This window comes from Mobula birostris, chromosome 4 (assembly GCF_030028105.1).
Source record: "Mobula birostris isolate sMobBir1 chromosome 4, sMobBir1.hap1, whole genome shotgun sequence".
NCBI lineage: Eukaryota > Metazoa > Chordata > Chondrichthyes > Myliobatiformes > Myliobatidae > Mobula > Mobula birostris.
In genome coordinates, this window is record NC_092373.1 from 64,407,670 (window position 1) to 64,435,289 (window position 27,620).

The window sequence follows — 27,620 nt, forward strand, 5'->3', positions numbered from 1 at the left end:
TTAAAAAGGGGGTAGGTGTGGAAATGTTTATTCAAGGCCTCCATAGTATGAGCACAGCAGGAGGTGGATTCTCCAGGTGTGATGGAGTGACCCACTCATTTGAGCAATGCAGAGATAAAATTCTGTTCAGAGCAGCTTGCTCATCCTTGGACGCCAGTTTACCTAACCATTTCAATAAGTGGAACAGCATTCATTCAATGACGTACAATGATCAGCACACATGGACTGGTAGGGAAAGGCGTGAGGGATTTTTACGTGTCAACTAGCTTGTCTCTGCTGATTAGTGGTGGGCTATGCTGTTGTTAAGGATTGTGGTGTGGAGAGGGGGATTCTTATTTTGGCAGGTTCCTCATGAAAATCATCTCTATTTCACGCAGCCCTTTAAAGCTTAACTAGTCAATGCTTTCCGCCCCCCCCCCCCACCCAGATAGGAGAAGAGGTCATAATATATTGTTAGAAGCCTCCTCTTCTGACACTGTCCCCACCTGACAAAGCATGTTTGCATGGATAGAAGCTCAGTGCTATTGCAAATCCCAATACACAAGATGGCACCTATTCAATGAAGTAGATGAAATGATTTCTCTATGAATTACAGTGTCTGGGTGACCCATCTGATGCTGTGGTCAGCACCAGACTGGGAAATACTACAGGTACCTGCTGTAAGATCTTGTGGCATTGAAATTAAGAGTCACTGTTGCCTTGTTCACAAAGGAAATGTAGGTAGAGGCACAAAAGTAAGGCTGAAGGTCTTTATGCAGCATGTACACCTGAGATAACAACCAGGGAAAGGCTGAACCTGTGAATGTGTTATCCAAGCGGTTCAGGTAGGAATTAAGCGAGTATCCTTGGCTCATGCCTCAATGTCCCAGGACCACCTTTTACCATATCACCACTGAGGAACTCAAGAGATGAGAATGTCCATTGTGAAATGCTGCAAAAAGCACACCTGATGAAAGGCCTTGGCCAGAAACGTTGACTATTCTCCTCCATAGGTGCTGCCTGACTTGCTGAGTTCCTTCAGCATTTTGCATGTGTTGCTCAAGACTTTCAGCATCTGCAGAATCTCTTGTGCCTTCTTATTTTAAACGTGCTGGATATATTTCAGATGTTTGAGTAGCTTGGAAGCTGTCATTCAGGTCTCCCATCATCAGCAAAGTGACCCTTTAGGTATTAATGAATGCAACACAGTACCACGATATATTCTAGCTTGCAGGGCTGTTCACTGGTGGTTGACAGTTGTATCCTAAAGCTCCACATTATTTTGCTAAGGATGGAAATAAATGTTGTATGAACAATGACTTAAGTAGGTGCTTGGCTCTTGCTGAAAGGAATGTCACACAAGCTGATGTGAACAGTGCATGGAAGTTTCACATTCTGTTTCTCAAAGCATGTTATTTCACACAGAAGTTATTGCTTGACTCCACTTTACAAGTTAGCTATATTTTTACAAATCAAATTAGGTGCTAACCAGTGCACCTTATAGACTTTCTGTGACTGGTGTCTGTCCTGTTTGCAGTATCTGTCATGGTCCGGTCCGTGAAGACCGTACTCCTGTTCACGGTCCGGTCCATCGACCCTTGCTCCAGGTTTTCCTGTCTACCCTGTTTCTGTTCTTGTTGAGCTCTAATTGAGGCAGCTGATGCTCGTTGGGGCTGGCTGCATAAATACCTCCAGAGACCAGGGTGTGGCTGCTGCATTGTTCTTGTCCTTACTCCTTGTATCCCTTCTTCTGCCTTCTGTTTCCTCGCCTGAAGCCCTGCCTTGTCTTGCCGGTAACTCTTGCCTCGCCTGAAGTTCTCATCTCGCCTTGCATTGCCAGAAGCCTTGCCTTGTCTTGCTGTCTTGTCCTGGAGCCACCCTGCACCTAGCTCCCTTCCTGTCCCTTGCCTCCGTTGGGTAAGCCAGGCTGTATTGCCATTACCTACGGTTGGTTCTGTCCCTTCCTGTCCCTTGCCTCTGGGTAAGCCAGGCCGTATTGCTGTTACCTATGGTTGGTTCTGTCCCTTGCCTTCGTCGGGTGGAGTACCGCACCCTGCCCAGGAGGAGCTTCCAGTCTCCTGCCTCCTGCCTCCAGCCTTGCCTCGCCTCAAGTCTCAAGTCTCCAGCCTCCTGCCAAGCTTCGCCTCAAGTCTCAAGTCTCCAGCCTCCTGCCTAACCTCAAGCCTGAATACTCCAGCCTCCTGCCAAGCCTCATCTCTAGTCTCTAGCCTCAAGCCTGAAGACTCCAGCCTCCTGCCTCCTGCCACGTCTTGCCTCTAGTCTCTAGCCTCAAACCTGAAGACTCCAGCCTCCTTCCTCCTGCCAAGCCTCACCTCAAGTCTCTAGCCTCTAGCCTCAAGCCTGAAGACCCCAGCCTCCTGCCTCCTGCCAAGCCTCACCTCTAGCCTCAAGCCTGAAGACTCCAGCCTCATCCTGCCTGCCAGCCAAGCCTCATCCTTGCCTAGTTCTGGGGTCTGAGCCAGAGGCAAGAGCCAGGTACTGGGTGGTTGTTCAGTCTCCTGCTCGGAGTCCAAGCCCAGGTTCCTAGCTCTCTTGTCCAGTCCTGTTCCAGGTTCCTGGTTTTCCTGTCCATGTCCTTGTTCTCGCCCTGTATCCTAGTCCTGTCCCTTGTACCTCAGTGTCTGTGTCTTGCACTTGTGTCTGTGTCATGCACTTGGGTCCATTCCCAGCCACTGCCCTATGACAGTATCAGACTTGGTACTCTGAACTCTAGAGCAGAAACAGACCATTTCTGTTCTAGTATGGTTCTTGGAATCCTGTGCACATCACAGAATCCAAATTGTGCATTAGGGGGCCTCCTAGCTAAAACGGTGCAATACCTTGACCACTCAATAGTAACTAAAATGTTGTTCATCAGTAAGTTCACCATGCACATTTCTGAAGCTTTCATCAGCTAGTTGCTGCTGATTTTGACAACGTTAAATTGACTCTTGATTGCTTCATTGCTGTATTTACATGATTATGTTCAAAGCCATCTATAATTGTTTTATTATTACTGGTGTGCATCAACACGTATAATCTAAAACAATTAAATTGATTTATTATTTTGATGTGAAAATATAATGGGCTATAAATATTCTCCCACATATTCTTTATGGTAATGTGCAAAATTAGACAATGATAGATAACCTCGGACAGAAAATATACAGACATTTGAATCACTAATACACTGAGTTGTTGACTTGAATCTTTTTTTTTCCAATTATAATAGTTATAGAAAGCTGTGGTCAGTTTAGTGTCCATGTTAGTGATGAAATTTTCTTTATTTTTTGGTCACTGTTTATTCATTAGAATTGATGTTTACAGTATTTGGCAGTTTTGACAAAGTGATGTATATCCCCTAGTGGTAACAATTATTAAATTGTATGGAAATATTTGACTACCTTTCTTCACAGACTAATTATTAGAGTAATGTGTAAATCAAGGAATAAGTTCATGGGTCAAATTTGAAAACTGGTGAAATATAGTGAGCATAAACATTGCTTAACCAGTCGAAGCAGAATTCTTGAGTTTATAAAAAACACTCCTTAATGTTATTGGAAATTGTATTGGGAATATTGGATGATACAGGGAGCTGTATGAGACACATTTTTAACTGAGGTTCCTAACATATGTGAAATCATTCAACAAATTTTGGCAGATTGGGCTACCTTCTTTGCATATCCCAGAATAATTCCCCTAGTTTGGTTGCTCATGGAAACAGCTGAAAATCTGGAGCTGTAATTGTCAATTGGCCTGTCTCTCAGACTTGCCATGAGTTCAAGTGCAGTACTTGTATCTGGCTCTTTTATCAGTAAATACATGGAGAAAAACACAAACTATCAGAAAGCATAGTGGTTTGATAATTGAATGTAAAATTAGCAATGAATTCCTTTTAAATATGTGGTGGTCTGGCTCCTTTGTTTGTTATTATCTCATTTCAGGGCTTAATTTGACCTTGGAATACAGAAATTTTTCATTTCATCCCTCAAGTTCTTCCTTAGTACTTTGATTAATTAAAAGCTAGCATAAAAATTGTCTGAAGAAAAGAATTCCAAGCTTTCACCATCAATAGTGACTGGTGGATCCAAAATGACTTTTGAAAAGCCTGGTCTAATCTTTAAACTGCTCGGTCTATTCTGCCTAAGGAGCAGAAAGGACCTATCCCTCTGTGTGCCAATAAATTCCCCAAATTACCGTATCTCCAAAACTTTACTTCAATCACCCAACTATCCTTTAATCTTCTTAACATATGGAAAGTTTTGTACTCCAAGAATCATTCTGGTAAATCTGTCTTACCTGCATTCCTTTAAAGATCAATATCACATTTAAGACTGGCATCTATAACTGCGCACAATCTTCCAGTTGTGGTTTATACCTGGCTTTCCCTCTCCACCTCTAAGAACCACGTTCAAACAAGCCCTTTCATTTATTTAGAGATACAGTGTGGTACAGGTACTTCCAGCCCAATGAGCTGCACGGGCAGCAACCCACCTGTTTAACCCTAGCCAAACCACAGGACAGTTTACAATGACCAATTAACCTAATAACCATTGGAATGTGGGAGCAAGCCAGAGCACCTGGAGGAGAAGCCTGCATGTCATGGGGAGGACGTACAAACTCTTCACAGTTGACATCGGAACTGAACTCCAAACTCTGATGCACTGAGCTGTGATAGTGCTGCACTAAATGCTACACGACTGTCTTTGAATAACACATTCAATGAAATGTGAAGCCTTTAGGATAACTTTGATCTGTGTCTTTGCTATTGCTTGGCACACGCTTGGGCTCGGTGATGGCGTTTTTTTTGCTGGTGGGGGGAGGGGGATTGTTGCTCTCTGCTGCTTATGCCCAGGAGGGGGGAGCTGGGGGGGGGGGGTGCGGTTCTCACGTTTAACTGTCATTCATTCTTTGGGGCACTTTTTTTTTGTGGATGTTTGTGATTATAAAGCATTTCAGACTGTATATTGTATACATTTCTCTGACATTAAATTTGACCTTTGAACCTTGAACTTTTGAACATGGCCATAAAAAGAGAAAATGCTGGAACCATTCGAAAGGCAACATTTGCAGAAAAAGGAATGGAGTTAGAATTTTGGGTCTTGGATCTTTGTCAGAACGGGGAAAGAGAAATGTAAATGTTTAGTTAGCAGAGTAGATGGAGAAGAGGATGGGTGGGAAATTCTCACTTCTGATATCTTCTCCTTTAACCCTGTGTCATTTTTATTTGGTAATACTTCTGTGAAGCAGCTTGGGATTTTTTAAAATCTATTTTGATGCAACTAATTCCAAGTAACTTACAGTTAACTGAGCAGGTTTCAAAACTGATGACTAATATCTAGAGCAGATTACTGCAAAAGCAGCAAAAGGAGAATATAATATATTCTACTATAAATTTATTTGATCATTCGGCAGAACAGTACCAGTCAACTGAAAACAAACTTTTGATGTACTATAATTAATTAACACTTGCCTTAGTCATGTTAGTAATAATATCTGAACACTTGAGGAATAGAAGTATACATGTTTGGGTTTAATATGTGCCTTTTTCCAGTTGGAATATGAAGAGTGAGGTTCACTTTGACTACCTTATAAGAACAGTATAAACATACACAATGTCTGAGGTAAAAGTCAAAGCTGAAGTACAATTTATTATCAGAATGCATATATGTCATAGAAACATAGAAAACCTACAGCACAATACAGGCCCTTCAATCCACAAAGTTGTGCAGAACATGTCCCTACCTTAGAAATTACTAGGGTTACCCATAGCCCTCTATTTTTCTAAGCTCCATGTACCTATCCAAAAGTCTCTTAAAAGACCCTATCGTATCCACCTCCACACCATTGCCGGCAGCCCATTCCACGCACTCACCACTCTCTGCGTTAAAAAAAAACTTACCCCTGACATCTCCTCTGTACCTACTCCCAAGCACCTTAAACCTGTGTCCTCCTGTGGCAGCTATTTCAGCCCTGGGAAAAAGCTCTGACTATCCACATGATCAATGCCTCTTATCATCTTATACATCTCTATCAGGTCACCTCTCATCCAAGGTGAAAAGGCTGAGTTCACTCAACCTGTTTTCATAAGGCATGCTCCCCAATCCAAGCAACATCCTTGTAAGTCTCCTCTGCACCCTTTCTGTGGCACCAACATCCTTCCTGTAGTGAGGCGACCAGAACTGAGCACAGTACTCCAAGTGGGGTCTGACCAGAGTCCTATATAGCTGCAACATTACCTCTCGGATCCTAAATTCAATTCCACAATTGATGAAGGCCAATACACTGTACACCTTCTTAACCACAGAGTCAACCTGGGCAGCTGCTTTGAGCGTCCTATGGACTCGGACCCTAAGATCCCTCTGATTCTCCACACTGCCGAGAGTTTTACCATTAATACTATATTCTGCCATCATATTGACTTTCAAAATGAACCACTTCATGCTTATCTGTGTTGAACTCCATCTGCCACTTCTTAGCCCAGTTTTGCATCCTATCAATGTCCCGCTGTAAGCTCTGACAGCCCTCAACAATATCTACAACACCCCCAAACTTTGTGTCATCAGCAAACTTACTAACCCATCTCTCTACTTCCTCATCCAGATCATTTATAAAAATCATGAAGAGTAGAGGTCCCAGAACAGATCCCTGAGGCACACCACTGGTCACTGGCCTCCATGCAGGACCCGTCTACAACCACTCTTTGCCTTCTGTGGGCAAGCCAGCTCTGGATCCACAAAGCAAGGTCCCCTTGGATCCCATGCCTCCTTGTCACCACATACAACCCTGAGATTTTTTTTCCTGCGGGCATAGTTCGCAAATCTATAGAACAGTAACGGTTAACAGAACCAATGGACAACAAGTTGTGCAAATAGAGATATAATAAATAAATAATAATAAATAATAAATAAATAATATTAATAAATGCAATAAGTAACAAGCATGAAATAAGAAGATAAAAGAGTCCTTAAATGAGTGTAGTTATCTCCCTTTGATCAAGAGCCTGATAGTTGAGGGGTAGTACCTGTCCTTGAACTTGGTGGTGCGAGTCCTGAGGCACTTGTACCTTCTACAGAGTGTAGATACGCAGTGGCAAGATTGTCTTGACAGTCTTCAGAGGGACTTGGATGGGTTAAGCAGATGGGCATAGGCATAGCAGATGGAATAAAATGTGTTTTTTGTGCACTTAGAAAATCTGATGGGAAGAACAGAAAAGCAGGGGCTTGCAAAAATGGAGAAAGGTGACAAAATACAGCCATAAAGAGCTATTTGGATGTCCTTACACATGTGAAGCATAGATAGCATATACATAAATGCAGCAAATAGGAAGGAAAATGGAATGCTGGCCCTTATTGCTATTAGGTTCAAATAAGCCTAATAATAAATAAATAAATAATATCAGGAACTTGAGTTGTCCTTGAAAGTTCTAGGGAAAGTTTGAATAGGTTAGGACTTTTGTTCCCTAGAGTGTAGATGAATGATGGGAGATTTAATAGAGCTAAACAAAATTATGAGGGGTATAGATAGGATAAATGTAAGCAGGTTTTTTTCACTGAGCTTTTATGAGACTAGAATGAGAGGTCATGGGTTAAGGGTGAAAGGTGAACAGTTTAAGGGGAGAACTTCTTCACTCAGAGGGTGCTCCTGAACCTGGTGGTGAATGTTGCTTTCTCGTGGCGACATGACTTGTAGATGTGCTCAATGGTGTAAAGGGCTTTGCCTTGATGGAATGGGCTGTATCCACCACTTTTGGTAGGAACTTCTGATATTGGCCATTGGTGTTTCTATATCAGGCCGTGATACAACCAGACAGGATACTCTCTCTAGAAGTGTGTCAAAGTTTTGGAGGACATGCCAAGTCTGCACAAACTTCTATGAAAGTACTGGTGCTGTTGTGCCTTCTTTGTGATGGCACTTATGTGCTGGACCCAGGGCAGATCCTCTGATATGATAATGCCATAGAATTTGTAGTTCCTGACCCTTTCTCACCTCTGACCCCCAATGAAGACTGGCTCGTGGACCTCTTATTTCTTCCTCCTGTAGTAAATAATAAGCCCTTGGTTTTAGCTGACGTTGAGTGAGAGCATATCGTTGTGGCGCCATTCAACCAGATTTTCAATATCCCTCCAATTAACCGATTTGTCACCACCTTTGATTCGCCCAACAACAGTGGTGTTGTCAGCAAACTTAACTATGGATACATGAGGTATTTGCCATACCTTCCATCTTTAGGACACCATGCAAGCTAAGAAAGTGGTAATGAAGAGTCAAAAGTTGTCCTGTCATTGTCAGGCTGTTGTCCTCACCACTTGAGTTCAAGTTTATTGTCATTCTTGTATACAGCTAAATGAAATTAATAGTCATACAGAGCACATATAGTTACAATCCAGCACAGACAGCCACTAAATATTGTTAGCACAAGTCCCTGAGTAACGTGGCGTGTAGATTGACAGGGTGACATAAACTGCGAAGTGCATGTTTATTTAAGACTCACTATTATAATAAAATCAGTCATATAAATATGTGAAACAGCAGCAATAAAAGGTAAACTGTGAACAATGCAGGAGGAGAGGGGAGTGCAGGGGTGGGGTTGGTGGCACATCATTCAGGCAGGGTGTACCTGTGTGGCACCAGAGTGCTAGGAATTCGACCAGCCTGGGGAAATATGCTGTGACCCAGCCTGACAATTCTGCTGCTTATGCTGTGGTACCTTCTGCCTGATGTCAGGAAGTCATAGAGATTGTGGAACGGGTGAGAGGGGTCTTTGACAATGCTGGAGGCACTACAAATGCAGTACTTCTGAAATACTGTCCGAATGCGGGGGGCGGGGGGGCACAGAAGACCTCAATGATATTTTCAGCCTTCTAGCCTCCTCACAATCCTTTGCAGGTTCCCATATCAGACAGTGATGCAGCTGGTCAGGACATTCGCAGTATTACTCTGGTAGTGGTGAGAATGGTGGGTGGGGAGAGGGGTGTGTGGAATTCTTGCTTGACTCAGTCTCTTCAAGCAGTGGAGGCACTGCTACACTCTCTTGGCTAAAGAGCTGGTGTCGAGGGACCCGGTGAGATCATCAGTAATATGCCCCCCAAGAAACTTGGTGCTCCTGACACTCTTCATGGAGAAACCATTGAAATGCAAGAAGGAATAGTTAGCATGCACCTTCCAGAAGTCCACAATCATCTCTTTATTCTTGTGTATGCTGAGACTCAGGTTGTTGTGTTTACACCAGTGTGCAATCTTCTCTACCTCCTCTCTATATGCTGTTTCATCATAGTCGCTGATGAGGCCAGCCACTGTTATATTGTCAGCGAATTTAACGATGTGGTAGAACTGAATTTGGCATGTGTTAGCAGTGTGAACAGCAGCTGGGATGAGCGCCCAGCACTAGTGGGATATCAGTGCTCAGCATGATGGAGCCAGAGATGTTGCTGCCAATACACATTGTCTGTGGTTTCTTCATCAAAAAGTCCAAGATCCAGTTACAGTGGGAGGTGTTGAGACCTAACAATAACCTAGCACAATCGCCAAATATAACAGCCACACTGCCAGATGACCAATGCTGAGATTGTCACAGTTGAGTCAACAGTTCAGATGCCAGAATCAAAAACAAACAAAAAGCTACAGATAATGAGAATAAGACTGAAGGAGAAAATGCAGAAATGCTCAGCATTCTTGGAGAGAAACATGAAGTTAATGTTTCAAGCTCAGAAACTTTACATGATCAGATGTAAGGTCACTGACATGAAACGTTAATTTTGCTTTTCTTTGCCCAGATGCAGCATGACCTTCTCAGTATTTCCATCATTCCCTGTTTTCATTTTACAATGAAGCATGTAGTCTCCACTGAATTAAATGGATTGATTATGTACTGCAGTCCCAAAGGGGTTTTCAGCAACATCCAATTTTTCTCCCTTTTTAATGTTAACCATTGTTCCATTTATCCGTGGTTATTGATGATCAATTTAATGGCTATGTGTTGATCATGGGCATTAAGAATGGACTCACAATAAACCTACTACAAGTAAATTGGAGGATCTCCTATTATGTTTAAGACTATTGCTCACGGGAACTGATCTGCTTCAGTAATGTACAAATGCATGAAATTCTGCAAATACCGGAGATCCAAAGCAACACACACAAGATACTGGAGGAACTTATCAGGTCAGGCAACATCTAAGGAAATGAATAAACAGTCAGCGCTTTGCACTGAGGCCCTTCTTCAGGACTGGAAAGGGAGGGGAGAGATTCCAGAATAAAAAGATGGGGGAAGGGGAAGGAGGGTAGCTAGAAGGTGATAGGTGAAGCCAAGTGGGTGGGAAAAGTAAGGGGCTGGAGAGAAAAGAATCTGATAGGAGAGGAGAGTGGACCATAGGAGAATGGGAAGGAGGAGGGGCACCAGGGAGAGGTGATAGGCAGGTGAGAAGAGGTAAGAGGCCAGAGTGGGGAATAGAATACAAAGGGAGGGGGAGGGAATTTTTTTTATCAGAAGGCGAAATCGATGTTCATGTCACCAGGTTGGAGGCTACCCAGATGGAATATGAGGTGTTGCTCCTCCACACTGAGAGTGGCCTCGTCATGGCACAAGAGGAGGCTATGAACTGACGTGCCTGAACAAGAATGGGAATCGGAATTAAAACCGTTGGCCACTGGGAAATTCCGCTTTTGGCGGATGGAGCGGATGTGCTCGACAAAGTGGTCCCTCAATTTACGACAGGTCTCACCAGTGCAGGGGAGGCTGCATTGGGAGAGTCAGATATAACAGATTCACAGGTGGCAGAAGTTGTGGAGAATAACGTGTTGAAGTGGAGGCTCATGGGGTAATAGGTTAGGACAAGAGGAACTCTATCCCTTGAAGACAGTGGATATATCCCAGAAAAGGAGGAGATGTGGGTGAGGGCAGTGTCAATGGTGGAGGAATGGAAACCCATTCTTGAAGAAGGATGACATCTCTGATGCCCTGGAAAGGAAAGCTTCATTCCGGGAACAGAGAAAAGGAAATAGCATTTTTACATGAGATAGGGTGGGAAGAGGTATAAAGTCATGGGAAGCACTAGCTTAATTAAAGATATAGGTGGACAGTTTATCTCCAGAGATCGAGAAAGTGAAGGGAGGTGTCAGAAATTGACCAAGTGAATTTAAGGGCAGGGTGAAAGTTGGAGGCAAAGTTGATGAAAGTGATGAGCTCAGCATGGGTGCATGAAGCAGTACCAATGCAGTCGTCAATGTAGCGGAGAAAAAGTTGGAGAGTGGTACCAGGGAAGGCTTGGAACGTGAACTGTTCTACATAGCCAGTGAAAAGGCAGGCATAGCTGAGACCCATGCAGATGCCCATGGCTACCCCTTGAACTTGGAGAAAGTGGGAGGAACCAGAAGAGGAATTTTTGAGGATGAGGACCAGTTCTGCCAGACAAAGGAGTGTACTATTGGAGGGGAACTGCTTGGTCTTTTGTTGAGAAAGAAGAGGAGAGCTTTTAGGCCTTCTTGATGTGGGATAGAAGTGTTTAGGGACTGGACAACCATGGTGAAATTGAGGTGGTCGGGGCCAGAGAATTGAAAATTATTGAGAAGATCACAAGCATGAGAAGTGTTGCGGATGCAGGTGGGAAGGGACTGAACTAGAACAGATTTGAGGTATGAGGACACAAGTTCAGTGGAGTAGGAGCAAGCAGAGATAATAGGCCTACCCGGACAGTCATGTTTGTGGTTCTTGAGTAGAAGGTAGAAGCGAGCAGTGTGGGGTAAGGGAGCTATGAGTTTGGTGGCCGTGGATAGGAGTTATCCAGAGTTGAAGAAGTCTGTGATGGTGTTGGAGACAATTTTCTGATGGTCCAGAGTGGGGTTCTCTTCAAGGGGTAGATAAGAGGAGGTGTCTGAGAGTTGCCACTTCACCTCTGCAAGATAGAGGTCAGTCCACCATGAGACAATAACACCCCCTTTGTCTGTGGGTTTGATAATTACTGATAATAATAATAATAGTCATCCGTTAGTCTCGTGAGATGATGGATTTGCGCCTTGGAAGGGTTCCAGGGCGCAGGCCTGGGCAAAGTTGTATGGAAGACCGGCAGTTGCCCATGCTGCAAGTCTCCCCTCTCCACGCCACTGATGATGTCCAAGGGAAGGACATTAGGACCCATACAGGTTGGCACCGGTGTCGTCGCAGAGCAATGTGTGGTTAAGTGCCTTGCTCAAGGACACAACGTGCTGCCTCAGCCAAGGCTGGAACTAGCGACCTTCAGATCACTAGATGAACGCCTTAACCACTTGGCCACACGCCAACACTAATTACTGATAATACTACTGATTATATTGCAGAAATATTCAGTAATTCATATCACTGAGAAACTGCCAGCTACTTCAAGTACATCAGTGATTGAAAAAGCCAGTCTTGTCAAAGGGTCTTGGCCCAAAATGTTGACTAAAAGCCTGACTTGCTGAGTTCGTCCAGCATTTTGAGTGTGTAGCAGAAAGCCATTGTCGCCCTCAGAGGGAGCAACAAGATATGCCAACTGCAATTTTTCAGGGAATCCTGGGAACTCTATCAACTGTGGTACCTTGTTTGTCCATGGGTGTTGACTCTGAAAGCACTTATGTGGGACTCTTTAGAAAGTAATTCAGCTGATTGGTTTCCTGCTGCTCAAGGGCAATTTTAAATGACGTTCTTTTGCTATCTGCAAAGAATGGATCCCTGTAGCATTAGAATACACTTATAAAAATAACTCTTTGAGAACTGAACTTGAATTTATTTATTTATGCCTGATCCTCATTACAATTCCTCACACATCTTAAGAATGTAACAGCTGCAATCTTCACCTTTTTAGAAATTTTATATGTAATATTTAAAATGGTGTGCAATAATTCTCCTTTGTTACACAATGTTTCTCCCTGGAAAATGTGAACTAAATTTCTGAATTATAATTTGATATGCAGGGCATTTTCTCTGTATCAAACCCCCACACAGACATCATGCTGGTGGCGAGAATAGAGAAAATACTAATGGGGAGCATTCAAAGCTGTGCTGAGCCCTACATTAAGAACTCAGACACCAGCAAGGTATGTATTTATATCTATTCAATGCTTATCATTAATGGTAAATATATTTATATTGTCCTGAATAATAATTCCCTCATAAATGCAGCAATAAACTAGTGAACTGCTTTTGTACTGAATATAACCCCACAAGAGCTGCTTCTTAATAAGTAGTTCTGCAACAACGCTAAAATGCAAAAGAAAAATATTTATCTCAAAGCTGAAAATTAAAACAAAGATACGCAATTGTTTATAATTAGTCATATTTCCCTGCTTTCTTTTCAAGACTGCGCAGAAAGTTTTGAAATCCAACAAGCCATTTTGTAATAAGTTGGCAAAATACCGGATGCCATTTGCTTGGGCTGTAAGGTATGTACATGTTAACTATTATCTAATTGATACTAAGATGAAAAGGTGCGCATGGATTATGTATTTTCTATAGTTGTGTCTATAAAGGAGGGAACGGAGCCAACTGGTGGCGCAATGACATCAGCACCAGACTCTGGAATGGAGGTTCCCAGGTTTGAACCCAGTCGGGTCCACTCTCGAGTACGCTTTCCATCCGTGCCGGGTTGAGTGTTGAGATCGCAACTCAACCTCGTAAGATAAAGAGAAAAATACTGCAAAATGTCCGTATGAGGAGTGGCGCGCCACACAGTCTCTCTCTCTCACTCCGCGCCTTGTAAAGGCATGAAAAAGACATCATCCCACCAACATTGCACATGCACGGACGCACACATGCAGATGCACACGCATGCACGCACACGCCAAAAAAAAAGAAAGAATAAATAAATAAAGGAGGGAACGTCGACTCAGACCATGAGAGGCCTGCATCGGGCATTTTCATGCCTTACCAGGTGCAGATTAGAAGTCTGTGTGGGGCGCCACTCCTCGCACAGACACTAGAGCAATGTGTGATTAAGTGCCTTGCTCAAGGACACAAACATGTCTATAAACATCTTTCAATAATCCTGCTAGTTCTGAATTGCAAAATCCAAACCAATTTTTTTAAGTTGCTAGAGGATTCTTCAACATTAATAGTAGAATTCATTTATACTTAAAGCAGTATACAACTTTGGTTATGAAACAGACATAGTTTCCTATTTGTTTTGACAACTGTAGTGAAAGATGCTTAGAGTGCATTGCTGAAGGCTCCACTGATTGGAATCCAATGCCATGTATAATATTACTCTTTGTTTTACTTATCCATGTTTAGGGGGTCTGGGTGTCACTGGCGAAGCCAGCATTTGTTGCTTGTCTATAATTGTACTGAAGCAGGATGTGGTGACCTGCTTTCTTGAACAGTTGCAGATCTGCTGCTGATCCCACACTCCACATGTTGGGTAGTGTGTTTCAAAATATAGACCCACCTCACTCAACTGGAGTGAGTCCTCTTGCATGATAGAAATAGCAGGGAGGAACCTCTGCAAGGCACGAGGTTGCAGCTAATAGTAGTGTACATTACTGATTCCGCTGATGGCTCACAGCTGCCCTATCTGCCCTATTTTTTACACATTTGCAATGTCACACATGATAGAGGGGTTGATCTGTCTGAGGACAGGACTTGTATCTACTACAAGGAAATTGCTAAAGAGATTCTTCAAAAAGATTCTAGGTAGTGCTTGAATGTACATTAGCTTTCATATATATTTGACTATTATTCCCTTAGAAACAATGGTATTATCTTTCCTACGCAATTTAGGATCATAAGTTTCAGTGCTTTGCTGGAAATGAAATGTCCATCAGAAAGTACAGTCATAATTCTCATTGAATTATTTAAAGCTGATGAATAGTTTTGACATAAGTTTATGCTACATGATTCATATATAATCGGATATAGCTGATACTATAGAACAATACTGAATGATAAAATGAATAGATAGCTTTATGTTGTGAAAATAATACGAAGACCCCAGAATCTCCAGGAAAGTAATACAGCAACTTCAGGTAAGGAACAGCAAATATAAATATCCAAAAATTCTTGGTGGATTTATGCTGCTCTTCTCTTAGAAGCACAATGTGGCTGTCTCACAACAGAGCTCAGGTCTCTTCTGATTCCTCTCAAGTGATCAAGTCAGCATTGATTAAGTAGTTGATTAAGTAACTGAATTTAACTCTTAACTAGGAAAAACAAAGAAATTAGTAACTCAAGTAATTGTTTTTAACTCTAATTCAACAGTTGTCTTCTAACTACAGTTATAAATCTAGTCTAATTCAACTAAAAGAACAAAACCCAGACTTCCTTATTTTATTCTTCACTAATAAATCTAGGATGAGGTTGTTTGCAATTCATAGTAAAATGTATTAGCAATTATGAATTAGCAGCACTCCTTGTACAGTGCCTTGAAAAAATATTCAGCCCCCAGCCCTTTATTCACATATATGAGTATTACCAGGGATTCTGATCAATTTAACTGAGAATTTTTATTTGTGAATCACATGCTCCTTTTTTCACAGTAAAGGTAAAAAAAAACAGGGAAAATTGTAAAGCACAAAAAACTAAAATTTCAAAACTGAATTGTCAGTAGTTCAAAAATATTCATCCCCCTTTACTCAGTACTTAGTTGAACCAGCTGTCACAGTTATTACAGCCAATAGTCTCTTCAGATAAGTTTCTATTAGCTTTGCACAACATGATGGAGCAAAAATTGCCTGTTTCTCCTTGCAAAATTTCTCAAGCTCTGTCAGAGCAACCATGGAGTGGCAGTGGACAGTAATCTTGAGGTGTTGCTAGAGATGTTCAATTGGGTTAAGGTCAGGACTCTGACAGGGCCGCTCAAGGACATCAATTTTCTTCATTTGAAGCCACTCCATGGTTGCTCTGGCAGTATGCTTTGGGGCATTACCTTGAATGAGACAAACCTCCTCCTGAGTTTAAGCTTTCTGGCAGAGGCTGACAGGTTTTTTATCCAGGATCTCTCTGTATTTAGCGGCATTCATCTTCCCATCAATCCTGATCAGATTTCCAGTCGCTGCTACTGAAAAGCATTGCCATAACATGATGCTATCTCTACCATACTTTATAGTAGGGATGACGTTACCTAGCTGATGCACAGTATTAGATTTATGCCACACGTACCACTTACTGTTGAGGCCAAGAATTTTCACTTTAGTCTCATCCGACCACAAGACCTTCCATATTTTCACAGTATCTTCTAAGTGACGCTTTATGGGCAAGAATATGCTTTTTTTAGTGGTATATGTGGTGTAAATCTGTTAAGAGTTAATAATTGGCAATTGACCTTTCTCACACTAACCATTTTCCTTTCAGATTTTGACTCCTTAAAGAAAGCCTTCCACATTTGAAATGGCAAATGTTACATTTGTTTTCTTACTGATTCTTCCTGGCATTTTCTTTTCCTGATTTCACACTTAATTTACTCTCATTCTCATTCTTTCCTTCGATTTCATTGGTTTGAGAGATAATGCTTTTTGGTTGTTCTCGTAAAATGGGTCTGCTTCTTCTCTGCAGCATGACCAATTCACTTCCATCGGTTTTCTGGGGGAGTATTTCTGAGGATATAGGGGTGTGCTTATTTAATAATTGACACTATTCTGTTGTAGTCGCTCATAACTCAACAGCATTATCCAAGTTGTTCACTTTTGACAGTGCTCTTCAATGCCCTTCGTCTTTCAGATCAGTGTTCAAAGACAATCATGGAACAATAGATCGAGACTCTCGCTTCTCTCCTCTCTTCAGGCAAGAGAACAGTAAAATTTCTACAGATGACTTGCTGAAATTAGTCATGGAATTCAAAAGGTACGGGCAGTCTTCACTTCCTGTAGTTTCAGAAACTTAGAATATTGTGATTATTGATGAATTGTTTTCCTAACCTAATCAGATCCTTTATTTTCTTTTGCATACAGAGCAGACAAAAGTAACAAAATGCAGATCATACCTGGAAATCTTGATATATCCGTGCAATCTGTCCCCATGGAACGTCCAAGTATGAGATTTATTTTCTTTGTTCTATTTTCATAACCACATTTGATTCTGCATTTACTTTTATAACTATATTGCAGTTCCAATTAATGGAGGAATTTCCATCCTGTAGTCATAATTATAGTCATAGTCATACTTTATTGATCCCGATGGAAATTGGTTTTCATTACAGTTGCACCAACCAAGAATGGAGTATAAATATAGCAATATAAAACCATAAATAATTAAATAGTAATATGTAAATTATGCCAGGAAATAAGTCCAGGACCAGCCTATTGGCTCAGGGTGTCTGACCCTCCAAGGAAGGAGTTGTTAAGTTTGATGGCCACGGGCAGGAGTGACTTCCTATGACGCTCAGTGTTGCATCTCGGTGGAATGAGTCTCTGACTGAACGTACTCCTGTGCCCAACCAGTACATTATGTAGTGGATGGGAGACGTTGACCAAGATGGCATGCAACTTGGACAGCATCCTCTTTTCAAACACCACCGTCAGAGAGTCCAGTTCCATCCGCACAACATCACTGGCCTTACGAATGAGTTTGTTGATTCTGTTGGTGTCTGCTGCCCTCAGCCTGCTGCCACAGCACACAACAGCAAACATGATAGCACTGGCCACTACAGACTGTATTGAATCAAAAAGAAACAGAAAAGAATTCTGTACATATACAGTGCTGGATTTCCTGTAAAATGATGAGTCACCCAAGCTTGCAATATGTGTGCCTTTAAAAATCCCTCTCAACTGGGGTGAAGGAAGGTAGCCCTCAATTGATTGGTGAGACCTCAGGACTTTCTAATGGAAATTTGCAAGCTTTACCTCTAAAATGCTTTGGGAGCTTTGAAAACCCCGTTTCTAGACTTAACAGCTTTCAGCAGGATAGTATGCTTTGAATGTTTCTGCATTCAGATACATCCAAAAAAAAACAATTAACAATGGAAAAGCACGATTAGACATCTTCACATTCTTATTTTAAAATGCAAAAATAACAGGAGCTAATTAAAAATTTGAATCAAACTTAAGTAAAGAAAATTGCTTTGTACTTACCTTGGGTCTTTAGGTGAACCTAGCACAGAGAGCATAGTTTGAGTGCAGGGAAATCTGCGGAAATTAGCGCCTCTTGCTTGGCACCGTGATTGGCCTCACCGCAGGGTGTAGTTGTCCTGGGACAGTGATCAGACCAGCAGAAGTTTGGTATTTCCCCTCTCACACATGAGGCCCCATCTTCTGTCCAGGTAAAAGCTGGCAGTCAATATAATGCCTGTATGAAACAATAATCAGGGGTTAGGAAACCGTATCTGCTGAGAGTAAATTTTGAAGTAGGAAATGCTCTGTTATGGTATGTAATTCTCGATGCCACATTTTTTAGAATTTGATATCTATAGGGAAATATTTCTCTTGCACTGTGCATTGGAAATGTCTACAGGATAACTCTTCCAGTCTTGTGTTCCAATTATCCATCAGAGTATGTGTTGGATTAATCTTCAGGCAAGAGGCTACCTTGTTTTACATTTTCTACCTCTCAAACCTTTGCTTCAGGTATTCCCATACTCTGATCCCTTGACCACTACCCTTGGGTCACTGGACCATGCACTTTTCCCCAGTGTGGCCCAGGTTGCAGATGTCTACTGCAATCCTGACTCCTGGCACATCTGTGAGGATGGGGTTCTCTCAGCAACACTTGGACAGAGGGTCTTTAGCCAGTGAGATTCCACCACCTATGATTCGCCCACTGAACTTGACCAATGGTGGTTCAAAACTTCTTTTATTTAAATGGTTATGAATGTCTCTGGCAATCAAGAGCAATTAAATTAAATGATTCACTCTTTTCCTGCACCTTATCTCTCCCGTTTATTTTAAATGGGCCTTTAAGCTTGTGCGAGCTTTAATCTGCTGCAGGAATCTATAGGGAGCTGGTACTGAGTTCCATCAGAGCTGCACAATTGCCTCATGGCAGCACTTTAATCTCCATTCAGACATAGTCCAGTAATAATAAGATCCAAAAGATCTGAGTTCCTCAGCAGATAATTTGAACCAGTTTTATAGCCCAAGATAGTCACATAATAATTGTTATTTGCATTATATTTATCTTTATATTGTCTACCAACCATTATTAGTAGAATCTCAGATGGAGATGAGAGGGCATACAGGAGTGAGATATACCAGCTAGTTGAGTGCTGTTGCAGCAACACCCTTACACTCAACGTCAGTAAGACAAAAGAGCTGATTGTGGACTTCAGGAAGGGTAAGATGAGGGTACGCATACCAATTCTCATAGAGGGATCAGAAGTGGAGAGAGTGAGCAGTTTCAAGTTCCAGGGTTTCAAGGTCTCTGAGGATCTAACCTGGTTCCAACATACCGATACAGCTATAAAGAAGGCAAGACAGCAGCTATATTTCATTAGGAGTTTGAGGAGCTTTGGTTTGTTATCAAAAGCACTCAAACTTCTACAGATGTACCATGGAGAGCATACTGGCAGGCTACATCACGGTCTGGTATGGGGGTCTACTGCACTGGACAGAAAGAGGCTACAGAATGTTATAAATCTAGTCAGCTCCATCTTGGGTACGAGCCTCCATGGTATCCAAGACATCTTTAAGGATCGGTGCCTCAGAAAGGTCCATTATTAAGGGTCCCCATCACCCAGGACATGCCCTCTTCTCAATGTTACCATCAGAAAGGAGGTACAGAAGCCGCACATTCAGTGATTCAGGAACAGCTTCCTCCCCACTGCCATACAATTCCCAAATGGACATTGAACCCATGAGCACTACGGAACATTTTTTTACTACTTTTTCTGTTTTGCTCTATTTTTAATCTAACTATTTAATAATCATAAAAATAGTTATTGTAATTGATTTTTTCTTTCCATATTATCATGCATCGCATTGTACTGCTAAGTTAACAAATTTCACAACACAATAAACCTGATTCTGATTCTATATTTCATTTGTAAAATATTTGCTTTGCCCTGTGCACTATGTGGAATCCTCAACACATGAGCAGCCGTCAGTATCAAATAATCAATATCAAAGATGTGGTGTGGTGAAGATTCCATAGGACTGTGAAATTGACAGTACAAATTCATTTATTGGAATTTAGGTGTTATATAAAATGTAGGAAGATTTCTACCTTTAGCTGCTACAGCTGTTGGGTAAAAATAACTTTAGGGATCATGCTTCATTCAAGGCAAAGTGAGCTACGGTTAGATAAGTTTAAATTGAGCTTTGAAGTAAAAGTAAAGAAACTGGAATGAATATGTAATTTATCTGTTTCAGATTGTGTTACCTCATCCTATGTACCTATTAAACCATTCGAGGACCCAAATAAGAATGAACCTACCATAGAGGTTGAAGAGTTTGTGCAAGAATCTGCAAAATATTCCCAGCCTTATATGATATATAAAAATCATGTTTATGTTTACCCTAAACATTTGAAATATGATGGTCAAAAGTGCTTTTCCAAGGTAAGGTACACAAGCAGATGGTGTTTTGTTTCACATCTAGATCTTCTTTGGACACTGTGAATATCTCAAATAAAGGGAGTGTAATTTAAGTACTCTGATCCAGCTGCACTTACGCTACAAATCACAAAGCCCCTGGGATTGATTCTAAAATCAAGGATATGCTGATATCTTTAACAGTTAATATTTTTCGGAAGTCTAATATTGCTTAACTCGTCACCAAACCTCAGAGCATGAATATTCGTTACTTGGGAAAACTGTTAGAATTCAGCTTTCAGACTTGGATTGTTACCTCTATTAAGACTTACAATAGAGCACAGGAAATAAAAAATCTTGTTTTGCGAGTTCAGTCTGGAAGCAATAAATGTGTGACAGGTTCTTATAGAACTGACTAGATTTCAATGGAAAAATATCAGTATCAGGGTTGATAGCCTGAGCTTCAGTTTCACCTTTTTTTTGCTGATTGACTTCTTATTACCAGCACTTAAAGTAGATCTGACACAAATTTCTACTAACACAATTGTAAGGCTGCTGTTATTATTTAGAAAAATAAGAATATATTCAGCTTAATGATGATCTCAGTGCTTTGACTCCCAATGCAATGGAATATTAATGTTTAAAGAGAAGCGTTTGGGACAGCACTTGCTTAATAAGTAAAGGGATTGGATTGGGTCACGTACACTAGTCTAGTTATATTGTGTTATTATGGCAACATTACCCCGTTATGGCAGGAAGGCTCTCAAGGACCATGGGGCATTGGTTCCGCAGTTACGCCAGGAACAGAGTGACTAGATCTCCAAACACATCATCCTAAGGTTCTGCTGCAGGGACAGCAGAAACTAATTAAATCATTTAAAAAAAATTAAAATGCTTTTATAAAATTATGTATTTGAAAATACATTGGGCTATTATTAGTTAATTAACAACCCAAATGTACAGTGAAATATAAAAAAATAAACAAAATAAAACTTCATCAAATTTATTATTTTAATGAAGCTTTTCAATCTCATTCAGCTGGATAGGAATGAACTAGATGAGCCAACTGTAGCTAGTGTGAATGAGTTGGCCAGGTAAAAGTCATGATGGACTCTCAGCTCAGTAAGTTACAATGCATCCATCGATTCAATGATGAGTCCAGGGAAGAAGTTAAGAGCTCAGCAGTGGTGCAGTACTTCTGTGCTGAAGTACACCGTCATGGGGTCCAGAACACACTGATGCACGCACTGCCCCTAAATGTCAGCATTGCCTGTTAAATCTGCAACACCTTCTGAGGAACATAGCACAACTCTCGTCATTATATCTCTGCCTTATCGCATGTTCATCAGTGATAGAAATCCTCAGACCTATATCAACTTCGTAAGTGGCAGCTTAAAAAGAAATAGACTAACAAATGTGAACTGCCTCAGAGAATTTTATGATTGTGAAATACATTACTTTCATACAAGACTGTACAGCTGTTGGAAGAAATTACTTCTTTTAGGTGTAAATATTCTGACATTTTTGATATCTCTATTTTCTCTACATTGAATTAATTTCTACTTAGTTGAATCAGCATTGTTATTTTTCAGTTTAAACTTATTTATCGAGTTATCATGATTCCATGAACTTTATTAATTATATAATGGGATGTTTGCTTTTTTCAGATCTAGATGTTACGCTTGATGATTTTAGAGATGATGGATGTGAATCATGGGTGGTCAATGAAGAAATATGTACCTGTAGTGCATGCTGAATCTTGGGGCAGGCTCATTCTCATTTTATGTGAGAAATCCCAAAGGGTTATGAAATATTAATATAATTTGTGTTTTTGCAGGCAAGAAATTTAGCTGTGAGGATTGAGTTTAGGAGTTCAGATGAAGAAAATGCCCAACCATTGAAGGTAAATGTTTTTCACTATTTGTGAACTATTCTGTGACAATGTAGCAACTCTGGGTCCATAATATTGAACCACAAATTTGCTTACTGACATTGTACATCTTTAGTGAATGCCAGCCAATGCATGGAAGGCTAGTGTCTTCATATCAGATGGGAGAAAAGAATGCTGCAAGTTGACCCCAGACTTGGGAACTACTATCTATCACAGTTACAGATGGTGCACAGACTGAGAGGCCTACTAATAACATAGCTGAGAGCCATACTGTATATTTACAGATGTTGATGGGGTCAACCATTGATTAACATGGATTTGAATCTAATGCAAGTAATAAGTACCCAGCTTGCCAATGTTCATATGACACATTCCTGCTTTGGTCTCAGAATTTTAAAATCTTTATTTTTGTTGAGCTGGGCAGGACGTTGAGTTAAGAATAAGTGTACAAGTGACCACAAGTGTGCTAACCGCCAATGTATGTTTTTAATCACTTTTAAATGCATTGTAAGAACATGTGTTGCTGTGGGGTCTGTCTGTTTCCGGTCCATTTTTCCAATAACCAGTTTTCTCTTTAAGAACATCTGCTTATTCTTCCCAATGCCTGACACAACGAGAGCATAACTACACCAGGTTCAGACATTTATAGAGATGGTTGAGAATTACAATGGATATGCCATGGGCATTGATTTGCAGTTGCTGAATCCCTCTTTCAATGGTTTTCAATTACCGACCAGCCAGAGTTCAGCTGAGAAATGATTGGGCAATGGCTGGAAGTTGCGCCCGGTTTCTTTATTGCATAGTTTCACAAGTGCAGAAAGATGACAATATTTGTGATCTGTGGTTCAAATGTTTCTTGGTTATTTTTATTTATTGAGCCACTTCAAGTTTGAAAGGTTACTTGTGAAGTGAAGAAAACCATAATGTTAACAACTACAGAGGATAAAACTCTAATGGGCCACTTGGGTGGATGATGTTACTGAGAGATATTTCTCTTTATTTGCAATAAAGCTTTATTACTTTCCTTTTTTAACAGTGCATTTATGGAAAAGCAGGAGGCTCAGCGTTCACGGCAGCAGCACAGACTACAGTCCTATATCATGTCCAGAACCCTGATTTTTATGATGAGGTAATTTACTAAGTGCTGTGTGAAAGTCTGCAATTAATATTCAGGCAACAGTGCGTCACATTGACAAATCTCTCTAAATGGTTCCTCACATATAATTACGAGTTAAAATCATAATCTACCAGTAAAGATACACTAAAGCAATGCAGATGGGAGAGCTTTTACCAACTTTAAGCAAGGCTCCGAGAGAAAAATGTACATGGCTATTCCATTATATGTAAAACTTTGTGCCTTGCATGTGACGTCTGTGTGAAAGCCTGCGATTAATAATCACAGGAGATGGGATGTTATGTTGAAGTTGTAAAAGATGTTGGTGAGGCCCACTTTGGAGTATTGTTTGCAAGTTTTGTCACTTGCCTACAGGAAAGATGTAAATAAGTTTGAAATAATACAGAGAAAATTTACAAAGATGTTGCCAGGACTGGAGAACCTGAGTTATAAGGAAAGATTGAATAGTTCAGGATTTAATTCCTTGGAACGTACAATATTGCGGGATGATTTGATAAAGGTATACAAAATTATGAGGTGTACAGAGTAAATGCAAGGTGGCATTTTCCACTGAGGTTTGCTGGGACTACAACTAGAGGTCATGGGTTAATGGTGAAAGGTTTAAGGGGAACACGAGGGGAAGCTTCTTCACTCAGAGGGCTGTAAGAGTGTGGAATGACTTGCCAGTGCAAGTGGTACATGTGAGCTCGATCTCAATGTGTAAGAGAAGTTTGGATAGGTACGTGGATGGGAGTAATACGGACGGCTATGGTCCCAGTACAGGTTGAAGGGGGTAGGCAGTTTAAACAGGTGGTCATGACTGGGTGAGCCTGTTTTTGTATTGTACTTTCCTATGATTCAGTGACAATTTGCAAGGCCCAAAGTTATACATAAAATGGAATGGCCATATGCACTTCTCTCTGATGGTGTGTTCATCTGTCACTATGCAGTGTATCAGCAAGTACTTTGGCATTGAGCCCAGTTATGCTCAAAAGTCAACATGCCAGGTTTGGCCTAACTGAGTGAGGGACTTCTTCAGTGCCAAGTGTCATTGCTGGATATGTGAAGGCCAATACTAAAGTCTATGGCTTTAATGTGGATCAATTTCTCCTGGCAACTGGGAAGGTCATCATTATGCATGTTTTGATGAAAGAAAACATATTCTAGAGATACCAGATGAGAAGAGTATGATGATATTTTTTTGAATGACACTCTAATCTATAAGCAATCATTATTGTGCTTTAGTTACAGAAATGCTTGAATTTTGTATGGGGAATGCCAACAAACTGATTAAATTTCAGGGAAAAACATTTTCTATGTCATTGCAGAACAATTGGATGATTTGTGATGTAGTATGGTGATGTTTAGTGGAGGAAAGAAAGAAGAGAATGTAAGAACAGGGCCAGTACTGGATGAAAATAAGATTGAAATATGATCCAAGGTGATAGGAAGGCGAATGGGCCAGACTCGGAGATTGTGGTCAGTTAGAGAGATCAGGGGTGAGAGTTTGTCATTCATAGGTACAACTAACAATTGTGAGATGAGGTAACTAAGGAGGGATCACAGATATTAAAAGATAACAAAAGGTATGTTAAGTATAAATCTGGAATGACGTTTAATATTAAGCTAAGGAAAAGAGAATTTGAGATTGACTTCAGTGAGGATTACAGTGACCTTCAGAGTAATCAATAAAAGTAAAACAGATTTCTGAATTAAGAAATCAAGCAAGAACGTTTTAAGGTGTAAGTTCCAGCTGCATTATGAGGATAGTTTTAGATTGTTTTCTCTTTGAGTGAGCTACTTTGGGGCCAGTTGTGCTGGTTGATGTTCTCAAGAGCACCACTAGCCTTCAGCAGGTCCCTCCAAACAAGTTCCAGCCAATGCAGATGATCTGTAAGTCCAGGATCTGCTGTGAGACAGACGTTGGTATATATTTTGTTCTGCTCATTCTATGACCTGCAATGTGGTGTTTGTCGGTGGGAATTTGCGCCATCTTGCTAGAGAGTCCCCTCTGATTTTACGCCAGCAAGTTTTGTTGTGGAATAGGAGATCCCCTGTAATTTAGATGGAAATCCCAAGTTGAATATAGGAAGAAAATTTGTTTTTTTTAAAATTATCTAATGCCATTTATTACACTTGCATTTTAAATATGGTTTTAATACAAATATTAATTGTTTTTAAGTAGGCACACAGCCTACGAAGTAAAGGTATGCCCCTAACTTTAGCTCCTGTCCTGTCCAAGGCTGATAGGGTGTTCTGAGGTTGTTGTCTGCAATGGGCTACAAACAGAGGCCTATCCAGCTTCGAAGCCTCACTTCCCCTCACCAAGTGTAGGCCGCCATTTCTGGAGATGGGTTGATTCCAGTTTGTTCAGATGCAATACAATCCTGAGACCTGTTGAGTAAGGATGAGGTGAACATTGAAAACTATTTTTGTACTTCTAATTTGCAGGTGAAAATTGAACTTCCAACTCAGCTGAATGAGAAACATCACATTCTTTTTTCATTTTATCACATCAGTTGTGACCTTGCTACAAAAGGTGGCTCCAAAAAGAAAGAAGCATTAGAAACACAGGGTGAAGTATCTGATTTGTCATGCCTTCCTTTAATAAGCTCTTTCTTCTAAAACTCTACAACTTAAAGGTCAGATTTCTTTTGTAGAAGTATTAGATTCTTATTAAATTTTGTAGATGCTTGGAAGCAGCAGATAATTAGTCTGTGAAAATGGTATCAGATTAGATTAGAGAGGGAAAATAGTGTTTAGTAAAAATCGAATGGAGCTAGCTTGAAAGAACATGTATTTTACAGATTTATATCTTTATAATGGACCTGTGAATGGAAAGAATATTGAATAATTTTGAGTCAAGCAAAATGTGACTATTAAAATAGTTTGCTGAAGTACTTTGCTTAATATAGAACATGTATGAACATTACCTTACATCATCCGGCAATATGAAGATCAACGTTTTTACTTCTTTTCCCTCTACTCTGCAGTTGGATATGCCTGGCTCCCTCTCTTGAAAGATGGCAGACTTGCATCACTAGAGCATTCCATACTTGTAGCAGCCAGTCTTCCAGCTGGCTATCTCAGTTATCAAAACATGACACCAGGGAAGGTAAGAACAAAGGAAAGTTATCATTCAACCCAAAGGATTAAGAATGGTGAATATCTATAACACTTTCCTTATGGGAAACAAGAATTAATGACAAGGATGGATAAGGGAAGGTACAAATGTGTGCATTCTGACATTCAGGCTCCAGAAACCAGTTTGCATTAACTGGCTGTAAGATATGATCTCTGCATTAGAACGGAAGTGTCAGGTTCATAAAATTTTGGGCCTTGAGTCTCACTCGTATTAGAACGTGAGCTTTAGACACCCAGTTGGTCATTCTTAGACAGCTTGCTAATGAGGATGATATGACTTTTGAGCCACTTCGACTACTTAAGGCTATTTCTTCCTAATAGTTCCTAACAGAGAGGAGGAATACACTAGAGATGGGGAGATATGACCGAAAGAGGAAGGAATCAAGTGAGGTCACTAATCTATGTTTGATTTTTACACAGACAAATGGACCTGATGTTAAGTGGGTTGATGGAGGGAAGCCACTCTTCAAAGTCTTTGTGCATGTTGTATCTACAATCTATACGCAGGTATGAACCAACGTGACACTTCACCGTGAATGTACTTTTCATCCTTCAGTTTACCTTTCCCTAATCGAATGTTCCCAGTAAGGAACAACTGATAGTAACAAACTCCCTTAAATTCACTTATGTGGTAAATAAAAAAAATCAAGATCTGTGGACCCATAAATGTCCCACTCGCTGTCTAGAGATATTTGATGGAAAACCAGCCCTTTCCATGTGGTAAGATTAAGAATGTCTGCATTCTGTTTCTTTTTATTAGGAGGAAAGACTACATAACTACTTTCAGGAGTGCCAAAAAATAGAAAGTGGAGAATCAAAGACTTCATCTTCAGAATTTATCAGGAGCACAGAGGTTTGATTATTCAAATTTCAACTAGATGTAAAATTGAAATAATTGCATAATTAAGGACAATTAAAAGCTATATGTATTTTTAATACTTCAATTGTTGTTTCAGAATGTAAAGAAAATAACTATTAATCCCCTAAATTTGGAAATAATAATATTGTTCATAAATAACATCAATATATTTAAGTCCATCGTTCACTTAAAGTGGCATCACTGGCAGGTAAGATCATAAAGAAA

The 27,620-nt window shown here is 40.6% G+C and overlaps 1 protein-coding gene across 3 annotated transcripts in view; it reads left to right on the forward strand.

Moving 5' to 3' along the window:
- dock10 (dedicator of cytokinesis 10) overlaps positions 1-27,620 on the forward strand; it is a 289,520-nt gene that overhangs the window by 199,397 nt on the left and 62,503 nt on the right. For all 3 annotated transcript variants that reach the window (XM_072255460.1, XM_072255461.1, XM_072255459.1), the window contains exons 13-23: positions 12,910-13,032; positions 13,295-13,377; positions 16,646-16,768; positions 16,876-16,955; positions 20,227-20,414; positions 22,225-22,290; positions 23,315-23,407; positions 25,844-25,967; positions 26,386-26,507; positions 26,957-27,043; positions 27,297-27,389. In XM_072255460.1, coding sequence (XP_072111561.1) covers positions 12,910-13,032; positions 13,295-13,377; positions 16,646-16,768; positions 16,876-16,955; positions 20,227-20,414; positions 22,225-22,290; positions 23,315-23,407; positions 25,844-25,967; positions 26,386-26,507; positions 26,957-27,043; positions 27,297-27,389 — 1,182 coding nt within the window. The remainder of the gene's footprint in view (positions 1-12,909; positions 13,033-13,294; positions 13,378-16,645; positions 16,769-16,875; positions 16,956-20,226; positions 20,415-22,224; positions 22,291-23,314; positions 23,408-25,843; positions 25,968-26,385; positions 26,508-26,956; positions 27,044-27,296; positions 27,390-27,620) is intronic.